Source organism: Pongo abelii, chromosome 16 (assembly GCF_028885655.2).
Source record: "Pongo abelii isolate AG06213 chromosome 16, NHGRI_mPonAbe1-v2.0_pri, whole genome shotgun sequence".
In the NCBI taxonomy this organism is placed as follows: Eukaryota; Metazoa; Chordata; class Mammalia; order Primates; family Hominidae; genus Pongo; species Pongo abelii.
Genome location: NC_072001.2, coordinates 75,459,725 through 75,479,108, shown reverse-complemented (window position 1 = coordinate 75,479,108; position 19,384 = coordinate 75,459,725). Strand labels below are relative to the sequence as shown.

At 47.6% G+C, this 19,384-nt stretch overlaps 2 protein-coding genes across 14 annotated transcripts in view; both read left to right on the top strand.

Annotated features, from left to right (window-relative positions):
- The window catches only part of PARP6 (poly(ADP-ribose) polymerase family member 6), a 31,575-nt gene extending 25,046 nt beyond the window's left edge, over positions 1-6,529 (top strand). For 11 of the 13 annotated variants that reach the window (XM_024232137.3, XM_024232134.3, XM_024232132.3 and 8 more), the window contains 4 exon segments: positions 5,014-5,093; positions 5,490-5,553; positions 5,725-5,809; positions 6,153-6,529. In XM_024232137.3, the coding sequence (XP_024087905.1) occupies positions 5,014-5,093; positions 5,490-5,553; positions 5,725-5,809; positions 6,153-6,255 (332 nt within the window). In that variant the 3' untranslated portion in view covers positions 6,256-6,529. 13 annotated transcript variants of the gene reach the window in all.
- Positions 6,530-16,437: 9,908 nt separating this feature from the next.
- PKM (pyruvate kinase M1/2) overlaps positions 16,438-19,384 on the top strand; it is a gene marked incomplete at its 5' end in the record, with an annotated part of 32,067 nt that continues 29,120 nt past the window's right edge. The window contains 1 exon segment of the mRNA NM_001133611.1: positions 16,438-16,596.

Below are 19,384 nucleotides of genomic sequence, written 5' to 3'. Positions count from 1 at the left end.
ATAACAAATCTGACAAGAAATAGCCTGTATAGTCATAATACTATAAAAGAAATAGAAATTGTTTAAAAATTTCCATACACAAAATAAACCTCACCAAGCCCAGATAGTTTTACAAATTAATCTTAAACTTTGAAGGAACAAATTATTTTAGTTTTATCCAAAGTCTTCCAGAGAATAGAAAAAATGGAATTACAAATCATAAAAGATTGATAAATTTGACTATATTAAAATTAAAAACTTCTGGCTGGGCACAGTGGCTCACACCTGTAATCCCAACACTTTGGGAGGCTGACATGGGATGATTGCTTGAGCTCAGGAGTTCAAGACCAGCCTGGGCAACATGGCAATACCCCATCTCTGCAAAAAAATAAAAATAACCAGGTCTGGCGGCGCGTGCCTGTAAATCCTAGCTAGTCAGGAGGCTGCGGCAGGAAGATCACTGAGCCCAGGAGGTTGAAGCTGCAGTGAGCCATGATCATGCCACTGCACTCCAGCTTGGGCAGTAGAGCGAGACCCTGTCTCAAAAAAGAAAAAAAATTTAAAACTTATATTCTTCAGAAGACACCCTCAAGAAAGTGAAGAGACAGGCTACAAACCGACAGAAGACATTTGCAGCACATATAACCACAAAAGATTAGTAATAAAAATGTATTTTTTGGCTGGGCGTGGTGGCTCATGCCTGTAATCCCAGCACTTTGGGAGGCCAAAGCAGGCAGATCACCTGAGGTTGGGAGTTTGAGACCAGCCTGACTAATAGGGAGAAACCCCATCTCTACTAAAAATACAAAAAAAATTAGTCAGGCGTGGTGGCGCATGCCTGTAATCCTAGGTACTCGGGAGGCTGAGTCAGGAGAATCGTTTGAATCTGGGAGGCGGAGGTTGCAGTGAGGTGAGGTTGCGCCATTGCACTTCAGCCTGGGTGACAGAGCAAGACTCCATCTCAAAAATAATAATAATAATAAATATGTTCAATAAGAAGAGGGAAGTCCCAGAAGACAGAGTGAGACTGTGATGCCTTTTTTATATTGTTCAAAAGCAAACAAAAGTAAACATTATTTAGGCATATATATGTGTATTATGTGTGTGTGTGTGAAAACTAAAGGAAAAAGAAAAAACAAAAGAAGAATAACTCAAATTGCAGGATAGTGACTACCTCCAAAGGGAGGCAGGTAGTTAGATGTAAGTCACTGGTAATGTTTTAGATTTAGAATTTAGTTCTTTGATTGGGTCTCTGGGTATTCATTGTCTTATTAAAAAATAATAATGAGGCTGGACATGGTGGCTCACGCCTGTAATCCCAGCACTTTGGGAGGCCAAAGCAGGCGGATCACGAGGTTGGGAGCTCGAGACCAGCCTGACCAACATGGTGAAACCCTGTCTCTACTAAAAATAGAAAAATTAGCTGGACGTGGTGGCACACACCTGTAGTCCTAGCTACTCGGGAGGCTGAGGCAGAAGAATCGCTTGAACGTGAGAGGCAGAGGTTGCAGTGAGCTGAGATCGTGCCACTGCACTCTAGCCTGGGCAACAGAGTGAGACTCCATCTCAAAAAAACAAAACAATAACGTGTCATGAAACAAAGATTATGATTAATCCACACAGGGCAAGTGACCAACACATATTTATTGAATATATGAGTGAATCTTAGTCTGTGTGCCTGGCATCCAAAGTGGGGTTAGGGTTGGAATAGTCTTTTTGATTTGTCTGGATTCTTCACTTTTTATCTTTGTCTCAGCCTAAGCATCCCTCTAATTAAGTTCTTTTGTCTTTCCGAGTAGTGAGATTCTCATGGTTCTTGGTGCCCACTGAGATTCTTCTTTTCTGTTTTCTCCCTATGCCCTCCCTTTCTTTCTCTTTTCTCCCCCTGGCCTTTGTTTACTACCAAGTGCCTAAATACCTTTAGTTACCAGATGAAGCCAGAAATCTCTGTTGACCTCTCGTCTTTCTTCATCACTTAACCGATTACATAAAGATATCATAGACACCTTTCATCTCCCTCTCTCAAAGGGTAATTGATTATAGATACAAAATGCAATTGAATTTTACTATTGGAGTTATAGATCATCGAATTTAATTCCTTATTACTTTACAGATAAGAAAGCTGATATACAGAAAAGTTAAATGATTTTCTCATGGTCACACAGCTATGAGTAGCAGAGATAGGGCTGCAATCCAGGTCTCCTAATTTCTAGGCCATTGTTGTTATCACTATATGATACGGTTTGGCTGTGTCTCCACCCAGATCTCATCTTGAATTCCCATGTGTTGTGGAAGGGACCCAGTGGGAGGTAACTGAATCATGGGGGCAGGTTTTTATTTTTTTATTTTTTTATTTTTTGAGACAGAGTCTCACTCTATCGCCCAGGCTGGAGTGCAGTGGCGTGGTCTCGGCTCACTGCAAGCTCTGCCTCCCGGGTTCATGCCATTCTCCTGCCTCAGCCTCCCGAGTAGCTGGGACTACAGGCACCCACCACCACGCCCAGCTGATTTTTTTTGTATTTTTAGTAGAGATGGGGTTTCACCGTGTTAGCCAGGATTGTCTCAATCTCCTGACCTCGTGATCCGCCTGCCTTGGCCTCCCAAAGTGCTGGGATTACAGGCGTGAGCCACTGCGCCTGGCCCATGGGGGCAGGTTTTTCCAGTGTTGTTCTTGTAATAGTAAATAAGTCTCATGAGATCTGATAGTTCTATAAGGGGGAGTTTCGCTGCACAAGCTCTCTCTTTGGCTGCCACCATCCATTTAAGATGTCTTGCTCCTCCTTGCCTTCCACCATGATTGTGAGGCCTCCCCAGCCATGTGGAACTGTAAGTCCATTAAACCCTTTTTCCTGTATAAATTACCAAGTCTTGGGTATGTCTTTATCAGCAGTGTGAAAATGGACTGATACACTATATTAGGCTGACAGAGTAGGCCTTGCTTGAATGACGGGTCTCTGAGGGCCCTATAGATATGTGAGTATGTATAATGGGATGTTGGGGGAAATGTGTGCAAATGTTCCACTTACTGTAGTTACTCCAGCATTTGACCAACTGTCGTGTATGTTTTCTTCTACGCTATTCTGCTCTGCTTTTCTGTTTTTCCTTTCTCACACTATCTTTAGCCTAATGGCATTGGGTGCCCTCTGGAAGTGAGAGTTGGTGTAAATAGCGTTCATATATCTAGTAGAGGTTCCAGTGACTTGGCTATAAAGTTCAGGTTGAAATAGGGACAATGAAAAAGGAGGTGATATACTTCATCTGTTTGTTTAGTCTTGTTTAGGGACTTCTGATAAGTGCATACTCTGGACACAAAACATCTAGGAACTGTTCTAGCCACCATGATCTCAGGGTCTGGGCTCAGGAAATGGACAATCATTGGATCAGTATGGAAAGGACAGTGTACAACAGGATTGAGGTGGGACAAGATTTGGGTTATATCATAAGGGCCATCTCTAAGACCTGCCAGAGAAATCAGATTGTTATTTATTATCTTCTTATCTGCCTCCTCTGGAGTATAACCTGAATGGGAATTTTACTTTTTGTCACTGACATACCCAATTTGAGAGAAGGTCATGATGTTTGGATGGAGAGCTGAACCTAGTTAAGGCTGATGGGGAAGGTGAAAACAGGGGTTATGAGTACCTGTCCTGTAAAAGGAAGAAATTGGCAATTCAAGCCTTGAGGCTCTTGGTGTCCTGAGTTTTGTTCAGGCCCTACCTAAATCTGTCATGAGACTTGAGTGTAAATGCATGATGAATTGACAGCCTGAGCAGTGAAGAATGTCAGTTCAACAGCTGTCAGTCTATTTCTACACCATGGCTATCAGAAAACCAAGAACTGACCAGAGTGGAGTTAATAATAATAGAAAGTTCCAGCGTAGAGTGGTGAGAGTGCTTATGACCTATAATTATAGCATCATTTCCATCTTCATCTCTCTCCCTGGTGGACACACACACACACAGGCACATGTGTCCACACAGGCGTACACACTTTTATCCCTAACTATGGTAAGATTGGGCCTATGATAAAGCTGAGTACAGAGACTTAACATCCTATCCTCAAACCAAAAAGAGTGAGGAGTGAGAGCACACAAGCACATTTTCATATCTAAATAAGAAAAGTCCAAGTTGAGTCTATAAATGTTATAAACAGGAGTAAGGAAGGTAGAGAGTTTATGGATTTAGATAATGTGGAAACTAGAAGGAATGGGCACTTCTTTCTCAAGCCTGGGAAGACTTTTTGAAGTAGGATTCTTCAAGGTAGCTGCCATTGTGATTTCCTGTACAAAATTATTCATCACTTAACTGCTGATGCTTTTCTCTTGAATGACTGGTCAGATTTTTAATGTAACTTTGAGACTAGAGCAAATCTGACTTGTTCTGCTTGCTTCCTTTCCATTCATTTTACTCATCCAGGCACTTGACACCAAGGTATTGATGTCCCACTCTCCTGGGCCCCTCATTCCTGGCTGATTTCATGTGCTACTCCCCTATCTTAGAACCCTGCAGTGGTTCCCTAATGTTCTGAGGATAGACTTTAGTTGCCTTAACATGGCCTGCAAAGCCTGCTTGATCTGATCCTAGCTTGCCTCTTCTACATCATTTCTCGCCACTCCTCTGCAATTCACTATTCTCTATGCAACTAACACACACTACCTTATCTTTCCTTCAGGCCTTCTGTATCCTATTACTTCTGCCCAGACACTTCCCCGCTGTTTATTTAATTAACTCTTCCTAATCCTGCAGTTCTCAGTCTATCTGTCACCACATGACTTCTTTAAACTCTTAGGCTAGGCTACTTGCCCTCCTCTAGGCTCACACCATGCTCTATAATCTGCATCACAACCCCTTACCATACTGTGTTGTTAATTACTTGTTCTTGCTTGTAATTTCCAGCAGACTAAATTCTGTGGGGGAAAATATCTTGTTTGTTTTATTCTCTGCTGTTTTGATGAGCATCTAGCTCAGTGCTGGGACATAGTAGGCACTTCAGTAAATTTTTGATAAATGAAGTGGGTGTATTGTTCTGTGACAGGAATGGGAAAAGGACAGCACAGGATGCCCTCCAAGGATGAGCTGGTCCAGAGATACAACAGGATGAATACCATCCCCCAGGTATTGGAACTGTTCTAATGAGGCAGGACCTTTCCCTGGGGCTCATTTAGGCTCCAGAGCTGGACAGGGAAACAGTGGGGTGAGAATGGGTTGGGGAGTGATTTGAAGATCATTTAAAGGAATCAGGTATATTCTAAAGTGAACACACGTCTGGAGTCATATGTAGCTGAAGTCATGAGTATAAAAGCAGAGGCTGAGTTTAGATGAAAATGGAAAGATGGAAGCTGTGACCCTATCCAGACTGATTATGGGAAAGCAGAATTTTCGGGGGTGGGGGGTTGCTGGGAGCCCAGGATATCTCTGATCCCCACTCCCAATCATCAGCTAACCAGCCTCTCTAGGGAAAGCTGTACCCATCTACCTGGCTCTGGTCTCCTTTGCCTCCTTCTCTTCCAGACCCGATCCATTCAGTCAAGGTTCCTGCAGAGTCGGAATCTAAACTGTATAGCACTTTGTGAAGGTAGGTAGCTTGCCCATGTCCTGTTTTTCTGGGTCTCTAACCCTTGTTTCTGATGTAATTTTGGCACATGATCTGGCCAAGAGTGATGTTGAAGTGGCATGGCTTCCTTCTCTTGCCTGGACTCCGTGCCTTAAGCATTGTATCTATGATTTCTGGCCCTCTTTCTCCCAGTGATTACATCTAAGGACCTCCAGAAGCATGGGAACATCTGGGTGTGCCCTGTGTCCGACCATGTCTGCACAAGGTTCTTCTTTGTGTAAGTCTCGGAGGGACTCTGGGGATTACTCGAGGAGTGAGGTTGGGGGTGTGATGGTGTGTGGCTACTGGGAAAAGTCTATTTCTGTTATCTGAGACATGTCCTTGGCTACCTGAGTGGAGCTGTCACTGGGACTTTACCATTGGAGGATGGGAATGGGTATAGATTGTTGGGATCTATCTAGAGGAAACCAGATAAGCTGAATATCTTCCACTATGAAGCAGTGAGAAAGGGCTTTGACTTCTGGGATGGAATGGCCATACCTTGAAATACAGTTCCACTGACTGATGTTATTCTGGTATTGTTCTCCCTCTTATGCTCACACTTGCCCTATCTTTGGCAGATATGAGGATGGTCAGGTGGGCGATGCCAACATTAATACTCAGGACCCCAAGATACAGAAGGAAATCATGCGTGTGATCGGAACTCAGGTTTACACAAACTGAGGGGGCCCCAGCCCTCGTACCACCCCTGTTACCCCAGGATCCATCTGCCCTCATAAAAGTGTTCAGGTACAGCAGCTGAGGCTGCCCTGAGGAATCAAGGGGCCATTACCAAGGGGCAGGAAAAGGATATGTAAGAGGTGGCCTTCATGGTGGAGCTTGACCCAAGAACTACTCCACATTTGGATGGCCCAGACTGACTCCATCCCCTGACTTTCCCTTTGACTTCACCCTGTTTGTAAATAAAACAATAAAATGGAAGGTGCTGTGGACTGGATATGATCACTGTGGTTTGACTAGCCTTGGAGCAGCACTTGCCCCAAGCCCTCACAAGGGGCAGGGGGTGGGGAGACTGGAATATCCTGTGGGTTGGGACTGTTTATGTTGCATGGTATCAAAGTTGTGTCCATTTATTGTAGTATACTCCAGATGTGTCAGCTTTTTAATCAGTGGATTAAAGGAAAACTTGTCAGTTGTGCAGATGAAACAGACCGAGAATATAGAATACCACTAATGACTATTAGTCAAAATTTAAAAGGGCCATTGAGGCCAGAGCAGCTAAGATTTACTGCCTTTAGGGCCTATTGCTTTCTGCACAAACCTGCCCAGTCTCCCTTGCTCTGTATCTCAGAAACTGGGCCCCTACTCTCTTTCTCCTCCAACCTATTTCTTCAGGGTAAGTGAGGTTAGGGGAGAACTGGTGGGAGCAGGAAGAGGGGTTTGTCTCTAAGTTGAAATCTATAAAGACATCCTAAGGGAATGCAGCTTCACTTAATGAAACAATGCAATTTCACCAACGTTAGCAAGGTGGTAAAGGAAGGCAGCTCTTTCTAGGAAATCTAATTGTTTTAGTGAATTTTTTCTTCTCCCTGTTGAAATTCCCATTTCAGCCTTTTGCTGGCCTTTCAGGCTGTGCTTCATGTACCCCAGATCCTTAGTTATAAGCATAGCTGTGTCAGTTGGACATTTCCAAATATTTTGTGAAAAAAATTTTTTTTGAGACAAGGTCTTACTCTGTTGCCTTGACCTCCCAAGCTCAGGTGATCCTCCCACCTCAGCCTCCCAAGTAGCTGGGACCACAGGCAGGTGCCACCACGCATGGATAATTTCCGTACTTTTTGGGGAGATGGCGTTTCACCATGTTGCCCAGGCTGGTCTCCAACTCCTGGGCTCAAGCCATCCGCCTGTGTCGGCCTCTCAAAGTGCTGGGATTACATACTTTATGAAATATTAATGAAGAAAAACAGGAATATAAGTACAGAGAATACAAAAAGCATTAAATAAGCCTGGCATTTCAAGGATAGGGTTTTTTAAATCTGTTATAGCTTGATTTACAAAGCACACTCTAGACTACCTGTTGTCTTTCATTACCTTCACCGTACTTTAGAGGTACCTTCTTGCCTGGGTACCTTACCCTGGTTTTCAGTTCCTGACCTGCTTTAACATGCAAGTACCATTCTTAAGGTCCATCCCTCTAGAAGCCGTTTCTTAAACTTTGCTCATTCTTGATCAACACTAATACATTCTAATTTACAAGTCTCCCAAGCCCTCTTCTCCCATTCTGGTTTCAGGTCTAGGAAATAACCTCTTCACCAAGTAAATGACCTCATCACTGAGCCCGCTCTAACTGAAATACCTGCCTCCTGAGAGGACTTTGTGCTCATCTCTGTAGTATTAGAGATAGCTGACATTTTCTTTAGTTTTTACTAAGAAGGTGCTGACATTATGCTAAGCACTTTAATAATTTACTAACACTTTGGATTACTTACTGTGTACTTGGTATTAAAAGTTTTCTTTTCTTTTTTCTTTCTTTTTCTTTTTTTTTGAGATGGAGCATCACTCTTTTTGCCCAGGCTGGAGTGCAGTGGTGTGATCTCGGCTCACTACAACCTCTGCCTCCTGAGTTCAAGTGATTCTCCTGCCTCAGCCTCCCGAGTAGCCGGAATTATAGGCATGCACCACTACATCCAGCTAATTTTTTGTATTTTTAATAGAGACTGACCATGTTGGTCAGGCAGGTCTTGAACTCCTGACCTCAGATGATCCACCCACCTTGCCCTCCCAAAGTAGTGGGATTACAGGTGTGAGCCACTGCGCCCAGCCAGTATTATAAGTTTTCTACATATATTTACTCGTAATTCTCAGAACAAGCCTATGAAGTAGGCGTGATTATTCCTATTTTGTAGATGAGAAAGCAGAGGCACAGAGCATAAGTAACTTATATTCCACAGCTAGTGACAGGCAGCCTGACTCCAGACTGCTGTTCTGGTTCTATGCTGAAAAGTGTTCAAACTTTAGAAATATTTTTTCATTTAATCCTGACAACAAAGCTGGAAGATAGGTTTTCTTTAGAGATCTTAAATAATGTATCTAAGGTCCCACAGCTGGTTAATGGCAATGTTAAGTTTTGCTTTTTGGTTTTTTTTGAGACTTGGTCTCATTGTCACCCAGGCTGGAGTGCAGTGGCATGATCATAGCTCATGTAACTTTCAACTCCTGAGTTCAAGTGATCCTCTTGCCTCAGCCTCCCAAGTAGCTATTACTACAGGCATGTGCCACCATGCCTGGCTAATTTAAAAAAATTTTTTTGTAGAAATGGGATCTTGCTATGTTGCCCAGACTGGTCTTGAACTGCTAGCCTCAAGCAGTCCTCTCAAAGTGCTAGGATTACAGGCATGAGCTACTGTGCGCAGCCAGTGCTGTTTTTAACTAGATCTGCCCAACTCCAGAACCTGAGTTCTTTTAACCACTCTGTTATCCTAGATGATCTCCAACTGTTCTCACTGATGTTCCAGCAACTGAACTTTCGTGTGTGGCTACTCAAATGGTATAACAACATTTCTGTTCAATTTTAAAGATTGTTAATAGATTTTTCTCAGTTGTAAGCATTTCTTATAGTTTCTCTGTATCACTGACATCCAATATAGCAGTACTAGCAAATGATGGAATGAGAAGGAACAAATGGTGTATATTACCAGAAAAACTCAAATAGCTGAGCTAGCCTTATGAGTGTCACTTAAAAAAAAAAAATCATCTGTATAATCTTTTTATGCTGATAAAATTGTAATAAAGTCAAATACATCATTTCATAGTGCCACAGAAAAGCAATAGGACTTTTTGGATCTGAGAAGTTTAGAAGCCACAGATGATAATATCTTAACATATATGAGGTAAAACAAATATAGTTAAAACCCCACAAACACAAGAATGCCTTCATTGTAGGGAAACTTGGGTGGGACCCTGAGTTTCTGGAGAGGAGTCCTCCCACAGCCTGGAGGGGGAATTGAGGTAAAGTTGCCCCTTTTCTCTGCCCAGGCCTGGTTCTTCTGGAGGTGGGGAAGCTGGAGCCTGTGAAACCCAGGTGTGAGCAACAAGGCATCATCCTCCACAGGGCCAAGCCTATTACAAACACCATACATACAGGTTGACAGCAGCCTCCTACCTTTCACGTAGTCCTGGGCTCAAGCAGTCTCACTTCATAGATCTGGACATGCTTGGTTAGGACTAGGGTCAGGAAAAGAACTATTTTCTTCATTAGTTCCAGGTACAGAGTAGATGGCTATTTTTATTTTATTTTTTATTTTTGTGGGTACATAGTAGGTATATATATTTATGGGTTACTTGAGTTATTTTGATACAGGCATGGAATGCACAATAATCACATCAGGGTAAATGGGGTATGCATCACCTCAAACATTTATCTGCTTTTTAGGTTGAGAAATTACAAACCCCTGGAGTTTACCCTTCAGTTTCCCTCCTCCTGGTAATTTTCCATCAGGCAGGGTGTGACCATGACTCAGTTTGTGGTGAGGATGTGGCCATCCATTGGGGAGGAGCCTGCTCGATCCTGCCTTTCATTCTGGCTGGTGGGGAGAGGGGAGAAGAGTCTGGTGCTGAGTCATTACTGGGTTTCTTACCGGCTTCTCACAGGATGGATTCTGAGATGGAGGTCTGAGGGATGCCACAGCTTCTGGGACTAATTCAGGAGTGGTGTAGAGGAAGCTCTATGGGTCGTGTAATTCCTCTTAGAGCCCTCCTACCCCAGGAGAAGTGGGAATAAGGTAGGCTGCAGCTCATTTGAAGATTCATTGGCTCCTTTGGAGCACAGGACTTGCCACAAATGCATCAGACCTCTCCTCCTCTCACAGTGAGCGAGAGATGCTGCTCTTTAAGTTAAAAATTATTTTGCTTAGGAGAAGACCCAAAGTCTCCTCAGTCCTAGCTGTCTTTCCTGGGAGAAGTGAGTCAGATTAGCTGGCAGCCAATGAGCAAGGGCAGACACAGGTGGAGAGTGGAAGTGTGTCAGGGAAAAAGCAGACTGGTGGAACTGAAGCCGGAGGGCCCCCTGGGAGGGAGTCACTTGATCAGGGGTTCACTGATGCCTTCTTGTTCTTCCAAATCTTGGTTGATGCACCATCTCATCCCCACATGCCGTGTGTCAGGATGCTCCAGTCTCTGCCTCTCCTTGGGATGGAAAGTGCCAAAGTATACCCAGGCAGATTACTTTTGGGGGGTAGGGTCTGTTTATAGTGCCACTTGCATCTTTGGGGACCTGAGCTCTGGCTACACTTACAGGGAAAAAGCACAGGGCCTCCAAGGGAGTTGCTTGGTGGATAGGATTAGATCACTCTAAGGAGGCTTTGTCCAGTGAGCCCAGCATTTCTGGGCTGGAGAAAGATTGCTGGAGGTCACATTGGCTGACAGGGTCACCTTGGCTAAGACTATACTTCCATCAGAGTGACCAAGGACTCCTTAAGCTTCTCCCTTCCATTCTAAGCACTGATGAGGTTGCAGGAGCCTGGGGAAACCTAGATACACAGTTGCATTCAGAAAACACTCAGTATTTGTTTACTGTCCCTCCCCAGGGCCGCCCCCCACACCATGGCCTTCCCATACCCATCTCTATTCTAACCAATTTTCCATGCCTAGCTTGAATGTCTCCTCCATGAAGCATGCCCTTTCCACACAGACAGCTTGTTCTCTTTATCCGTAACTCCAAAGTCTAACTTTATCTTCCAGGATTTGTCTGGGGAAACTGATATGCCACCCTCATAGGCCTGAAGAAATTGTAGGAGTTTGAAGGAAGACCTAGAAAAAAAGTTCAGGCCTGGTGCAGTTCCTCACGCTTGTAATCCCAGCACTTTGGGAGGCCAAGGCTGGTGGATTACCTGAGGACAGGAGTTCAAGACCAGCCTGACCAACATGGCAACCCCCATCTGTACCAAAAATACAAAAATTAGCTAGGCATGGTGGCGGGTGCATGTAATCCCAGCTAACTTAAGAGGCTGAGGCAAGAGAACCGCTTGAACCCGGGAGGCGGAAGTTGCAGTGAGCTGAGATCACGCCATTGCACTCCAGCCTGGGCGACAGAGCAAGACTCTGTCTCAAAAAAACAAGTTCACCTGGGCTTGGTGCAGTGACCCACACCTGTAATCCCAGCACTTTGGGAGGCTGAGGCAAGCAGATCACTTGAGCCTAGGAGTTTGAGACCAGTCTGGGCAACAGTGAGACCCCATCTCTACATACTATTTATTTAGAGATGGAGTCTCCCTCTTGTCGCCCTGCCTGGAGTGCAATGGCACAATCTCAGCTCACTGCAACCTCCGCCTTCTGGGTTCAGGCGATTCTCCTGCCTTAGCCTCCTGAGTAGGTGGGATTATAGGCGGCCGCCACCACGCCTGGCTAATTTTTTCTATTTCTAGTAGAGACGGTTTCGCCATGTTGTCCAGGCTGATCTCGAACTCCTGATCTCAGTTGATCCGCCCTCTTCGGCCTCCCAAAGTGCTGGGATTACAGGCTTACAGGCGTGGGCCACCAAGCCTGGCCCTGGCTAATTTTTAAATTTCACATAGAGGCCAGGCGTGGTAGGCTGCCCTGGAAATTGTATTGTCCTGAGCGAACGCTGCCATTTCAGATAGAGGCTAAGATGTCACATAATTGATGTAAAGCCTGTAATCTCACCCACTTCATCAGGGCCAAAGCTTGTCTTTAGGCTCCAGGATTAGGTTCATTATGGTTTGTTGACACACTTACCACCCCTTCTCCAAGGACTCCAAATGATTTTAGAGAGTTAAACCATAAAACTGCAGATTCTGTGGTCAAGAATCCAAACAGAAAACATACCAATTTCCACCTTTACTCACACCCAAATCCAGTGAACCTAGCAGTTTCCCCTCCCATCCTGGTCAAGTCCAGGAACACAGTGGAAGGGCTGGCTCTAGAGGGAGAAGCCTGTGTCCTCCTTCAGCAACCCCAGTTTCCTGTAGTCCCGACCTGTTACTGGGTCAAAGGAGTGATGGCCCAGAGAAGGGCAAGCTTAAATTCAGGAAGACATACTGGCTCTGGTCAGAAGGTGTTTGTGGAAAAGCCAGCTCAGACTGTATTTTTCCTCTGTTCTCACACCACCACTACAACAATCAACACAGACTTCTATGACCAAATATGTGGGGGATTTGCCCTCATACCAAACAGGCAATCAGTTCTGCTGCGGGCATCATCTGGGTGTCCTCCAATTCAATTCTGGCACTGTACCTGGAGATAATATCAGATCCCACAGGTTGAGGTCCCAGTCCCCAAGAATGCCCCTGGTTTGGACATCAGTAGTTAGTATGGGCCTCCAGAACTTCTGTCCGACCAACTTCGATTTGGGATTCCCATGATCCCCTTTTTAGGTTCAATCAATTTGCTACAGAGGCTCACAGAACTCAGGGAAACACATTTACTGGTTTATTACAAAGGATATTATAATGAATAAAGACGAAGAGATGCACAGGGCCAGGTATGGGGGAAGGGGCATGGAAGCTCCATGCCCTCCCTGGGAGTGGCACCCTCCAGGAACCTCCTATCTGAAAGCCCTCCAAATCATGTCCTCGTAGGCCTTTTATGGAAACTTCCTTGGATAGGCATGATTGATAACCATGTAGAAATGTGCTTGGACCAAAAGGTATGATCTCATAGTGATACTCTAGACTGAATGAGGGAACCCAGCAAGGCCTGTCGAGATTTGTCTTGGCCTCTGTGCAGCATCCCTGCCTCCAAGGTACAGGGCAGGTACCCTTCTGAAATGGGGGTCTTACAACCTACAATCAGAAAAGGTATGACAAATAACTCATTTATAGCCAGCTCCAAGACACAAAGTTGGGGGAAGATTTCTGCCTTGGGGGAAAAGGAACAGGTGAAAGGAAGGCAGAAGAATGGAGAGAGAGAGAATTCTGTTCTCCGAGGCCTGCTTCTGAGCCTAAAGTGCCCCCAACATTATAAACAAAAGACTAACAAGAGCTGTGGGAGTTATAAGCAAGGAACTTTGGATGAAAACGTGTGTGTGTGTGTGTGTGTGTGTGTGTGTGTGTGTGTGTGTGTGTGTGTGTGTGTGTGTGTGTGTGTGTGTGTGTGTGTGTGTCACACAAGGACAGCCCTCCAGGAGTAGTCAATTCCCAAAGAAAGAGGATGCCTATTGGGCAGTGTTGGAATCATTCACATACATCATCAAACCCCACCATAAAAGTAAATTGTCCTCAATTTACTTTTGAGGAACTGGACTTCTACACATTAAATTACAATATTTGGTCATAGGGAACTGGAACTAAGATATGATGGAACCCAAGCTTGATCTTTTTTTTTTTTTTTTTAATTTGAGACAGAGTCTTGCTGTTAGCCAGGCTGGAGGGCAGTGGCACAATCTCGGCTCACCGCAATCTCCGCCTCTCGGGTTCAAGCAATTCTCCTGCCTCAGCCTCCTGAGTAGCTGGGACTACAGGTGCGTGCCACCACGCCCGGCTAATTTTTTGTATTTTTAGTAGAGATGGGGTTTCACTGTGTTAGCCAGGATGGTCTCGATCTCCTGACCTCGTGATCTGCCCGCCTCGGCCAACCAAAGTGCTGGGATTACAGGCGTGAGCCAACGGTTGACATCTGGCCTCCAAGCTTGATCTTCGATACTGTGCTACTTATCGGCAAAAAGAAAATTACCTTCAGTGTGACAAATTTTTACTATGCACTTATTTATTTATTTATTTGAGACGCAGTCTCGCTCTGTTGCCAAGGCTGGAGTGCAGTGGCGCGATCTCGGCTCACTGCAACCTCTTCCTCCTGGGTTCAAGTGATTCTCCTGCCTCAGCCTCCCCAGTAGCTGGGACTACAGGCACCCGCCACCATGCCCAGCTAATTTTTGTATTTTTAGTAGAGACGGGGTTTCACCATGTTGGCCAGGATGCTCTCGATCTCCTGACCTCGTGATCCGCTCGCCTCTGCCTCCAAGTGCTGGGATTACAGGCCTGAGCCACCGCACCCGGCCTACTATGCATCTAATGTGAGCAAGGATTCGCTGGATTTGTCTTTGCCAGAGGCTCGTGGACAGCATTTCTAGAACTGTCAGATCTAAATCTGCAACTGAGGAGTTACAGTTTGCCATCAATTCTACATGTGCATTTCAGTCTTGGGAACATATCAAGATTTAGAACTTTTTCGTTTGTTTGTTTCTGAGACAAGGTCTGGCTCTGTCACGGAGGCTGGAGTGCAGTGGAGTGATCTCTGCTCACTACAACCTCCACCTCTCGGATTCAAGCGATTCTGCCTCAGCTTCCCGAGTAGCTGGGATTACAGACGTGCACCACCTAGCCCATCTAGTTTTTGTAAAGACGGGGTTTCGCCACGTTGGCCAGGATGGTCTCGACTCCTGGCCTCATGTGATTCGCCGGCCTCGGCTTCCCAAAGTGTTGGGATTACAGGCGTGAGCCACTGCACCCAGACAATTTAGAACTTTAAAATACAATATAGTCCAGCATCGGCCAGAACCTTGCCATCCCAGTGTTGTCCACCACTGTTCTTAGTTTGTCCTCAGCTCAGGGGCCAGGGAGGGCCTTTTATGCCATCCCTCTTTCTCTGATAGGGAGGAATCTAACCCTCCCTAGGGGGGCATGTCTTTTTTCCTTCTCAACAACTTCATGTTCTTTCACCACCTTAATAATAAAGCATTTCCTTCCTAACAACAACTAAAGGGACCAGGAAAGGCTTACAGAAGAAAGTGAAAGATTTTTATCTCACTTCAAACAGAAATTTACTTTTAGGCTGTCACTGTCTCCTTCCAGCTTATCTGAGCCAACAGGAAGCGAATGAAGGCCTGTGATTCAGCTGCAGGCAGCGGGTATGCCTGAGCAGGTCACACCCATTTGGTCTCTTTTGCCAGGAAAAGAAAAAAAGAACCTAAGAGAACGGTCTTCACATTTTGAATGCGCAACATTGTATCTGTGAATGAAGGCAAGAGTTAACAGCTGTTTAATTGATAACTGCTCGCATCATTGGTTGCTGGCTAACAATTGGGAAATCAGAAAATGTCTTGTAGAAAAATGTAAGAAAAGTTCCAACAATACTGACTTAAATTCACGACAAGGGTGAAAACAGAAATGCTGACTCCTGCATAGGTTATCGGCTCTAATGTTCTGACTTGATATTTCCAGATGCCCAGCTCTGCGCTAATATCAACACCGTCTATTTGCTTTCTACTCTCAGGCATTCGCTCTGCAGGATTCCAGACCCTACTAAATTATTCACATGGCCCCAACCTGTCCTTCCTTGTTCCGCGGTCCTTAGACAATGAATGGTCCTAAGAGGAAAACGGCCTCGCGCTCCCGCTCCAGGCCCACTTCGCACTCCCTAGTTCTCCCTACTGCCGCTCCAGTGCCAGAGCCCCTCCGAAGGCGGCCAGGACCTCCAACCACGCACGAGTCTGCAGCTCTCCCCAACTTCCCGTCAGCTCAGTCTCCGAGGGTGCGCCAGGGCAGACACCCCGAGGAGTTGGGAGTGGCAGGGCGGGGCCGGGAGAATGCTGCCCCGGAACTCATAAATCTGGGCCCTGCCCAGGTAGGTCGGGACAGCTGGGGTGGCCTGGGCCGAGAGCCAAGAAAAAACACCCCATCTGGCAGCCCAACTTGGCGGCAACAGGTGGCCGGGTGCCCGGGGGTCTGGGAAGGAAGTCGCTGCGGGGGCGGGCCCCGTTGCCCCGCCGCGTCCCCATTGGCCATCAGGTTTCTTTAACTGTGACTCTGAATCCGTGTCCTTCCGCCGCAGAATTTAGTCCCACCGAAAGGGCAACCTGCCCGCGCGTGCCGCCGCCGCCGCCGCCGCGCTTCCTCCTGAAGGTGACTGCGCCCGCGAGGACGCAGGGGGCGGGGCACGGGTCGCCCGGAGCCGGGATTGGGCAGAGGGCGGGGCGGCGGAGGGATTGCGGCAGCCCGCAGCGGGATAACCTTGAGGCTGAGGCAGCGGCTCCTCGCGCAGCAGCTGCACGCCGCGTGGCTCCAGATCTCTTCGTCTTTGCAGCGTAGCCCGAGTCGGTCAGCGCCGAAGGTGAGCGGTGCAGGAGGCTACGCCATCCGTCCCCACCAAGGGCCAGTGCGCCCGGCTAGTGCGGAATCCCGGCGCGCCGGCCGGCCCCGGGCACGCAGGCGGGGCGGCGCGGGATCCGGGGCGTCTGGGATGCGGTGGAGATCAGAGAGAGGAGAACGGCTTCTCACGCCAGGGGCCTGCGCCTCAGAAGTCCCCAGCGCCGTTCCTTCCAGATCAGGCGGGTCCGCCGGCTCCTTTCCCGCCCCAGCCCTACCCCCTCATTCTGGTCCCATCCTCTTCCTCCTGCCCCAATCCTCAATGCGCCTCCATCCTTGCCTGCCTTCTCTCGGTCCCTCGTGATTGATTCCACCCTTGCCTCCCCTTTCTCCGCGCCGCCTGTTCCGTGCTCGTTTCTCCCTCTTCCTCCTTAAGTGCAGTCCTTCCACCCCCTCCTCTTCAACCTGTGCTTGTCCCCTGATTCTAATGCTTTCCGTGTAACTCATTGAAACTGCGTTCTGGTTCCCCTCCCGCGTCCATTCTCCATTTTTGCGCGACCGCCCTTCCCGCGCCCCAGTTCCCTCTCGCCGCCCCTCCCCCTGCGCGCTGGTCACGTCCGCTCCCCCGCATCCCCTTCCACGCCTGACGTGTCCGCTCCCTCCCTCCCTCTCTGCTCTGGTCGCGCCCGCCCACTTGCTCTGGTCTCCGAGCGCGGTCCCGCGCCACTTTTCCATCACCGCCTCCCAGCTCCCAGCAGGCTCGGGCGGTGCTGGGGCCCCGTGTCCGGGGCGGGCGGGCGGAGGGCTGGGCTGGGTGCCCCGCGCGGCGGGCGGGATGCGGCGGCCCAGGGGGAGCTGGAGGCTTACGTAACGTTGGCCTGCCCCGCTGCCGGGAGGCAGGGCGGGCTGCCCCTACGGCGCGGTGCCGTCCCATGTGGCCGGGATTAGATGGGCGGCCTGCGAGGGCCTGGGAATGGCTCGGGGCCCGAGAGCTCTCCTGGCCCTTGCCGGGTGGCCGCCAGGGACCACGCTCCATCTCGCCGCGGCCGGGCTGCACGTAGCAGCCGCGCCCAGGGCCCACGCCGCTTCACCGGGCGATGGCCTTGGGCCGCGTAACGGGCGGGATAAACCTCTGCAGGCTTTGCTGGGGCCTCCTGGCCCTCGCCGGTTCCGCGCCTCTCCGGCACGTTTCTTTTTTTTTTTCTTTGTTTCTTTTTTTTTTTTTCCCAATTATCCGGCACGTTTTTTAACAAATGCGTCCTGATTGTGGAACGCGGAGGCCGCGGGGTGGGGTGGGGATCTAGTTACGGAGGATGCAGGAAATCTGCCGCGTTCACTGAACGCAAACGGTGTGGGTCAAGGGCTGTTTGGGGGTCGGAGTTAGGGACCAGGATGACTAGACGAGTCATAGCCCACCGAGCTTACAATCTTAAAATGTATCCCCTGGAATGCTGGGAGTGGGGTACGAGCTTCCTGCTGTGGGAGGGAGGGGGACAGGAAGCCTCATAAGGTCTCACCAGGTGGCAAGCACACTGGATTAGAAGATGCAGGAAAGCACCTTCCAGTTTGAAGGTCATTTAAAGACTCAGTCATGTAAAGGCATCCCTTGGCTACCTTGCTGGTACGGGTTAAAGTGAGGCCGACAGTGAAGGTCCACGTGGAGAGAGACATTAGGAAGTTGTCAAAAAGGCGTTTAGAATCAGGTTTGACTCATTAATTTCCTGAGACTCTGAAGAAGTTCAGCCTCTATACCTCAGTTTCCCCTGGGAAAACTGGGAGTAACATTTTCCTCATGATGGTTGAAAGGATTCATGCTTACGTGGATGTTGCACACTCAGTTAAGTGTCTAATCTCTGGCGAAATACCCAGAAGAAAAGCCTGTGACTGAATATATTATTTTTGAGCACAATTACTTAGTCCACAATTGAGCATAAGGGCGTTGATTCATTATCTTCCTACTGTCGCCAAACGCCTACAGCTAATCGTGGGGAATCAGGCTCTCTGAATAACCACATGTCTCCTGGAAACCAGTCCCCCCAGGGATCTGATTTAATATTGGCAAAGTAACTGATAATGTAACTTTCCAACTCTTGCTTGGAGCAGATGCTTTTTGGTCATCTGAGATTGGGACCTCTAGACAAAGGCAGGCAAGGAGGGGCTGAGTTAAGCCTCTGGTGTTCCCCTGTAAGTGGAATACTACTTAACAGGAACATTCCAGCCCTTGACTTGCTCTGCCTGCTGGTGAGATCAGGATTGGAGCCAGGGTCAGTAGCCCCCAGTTGGCCGTCTTGAGGGTGTGGCCACTCCCTAGGCCACAGAGGAGATGGAGGTCAGGACTCCCCTGCTGCAGCATTGTTAGCAAATAATTTGCCCTTTGGTGGCCTGAGGTGCTGTGGGGGCAGTAGTGGGGCTGCCTTGTGGGGAAGGGAAATGTAACCTATCACCAAATCTGTGGGGGAGTGGGGCTCTGTGGGGAGGATGACTCAACCTTTCAATTATTCTGCTTTTGAGAGAATTATCTTCGCTGGGTGAGTGGGGAAACTACATTGTGGTTCTTGCAGGCTTAAAAAGTCCCTTCTCCCCTTTCAGTGAGTCAAATAATGAAGCATGCATTTCCCCTAATTAAAAATGTCTCAACTATGGAGCTTGCAGTGAGCTGAGATCTCGCCACTGCACTCCAGCCTGGGCGACAGAGCGAGATTCCGTCTCAAAAAAAAAAAAAAAAAAGCCTCAACTAATTAAAAAATGATTGGTCCGGGTCACCTGGTTCTCTGTACTGCCTTAAGTGCAGAGTGGCAGAGCCCAGTGCTCAG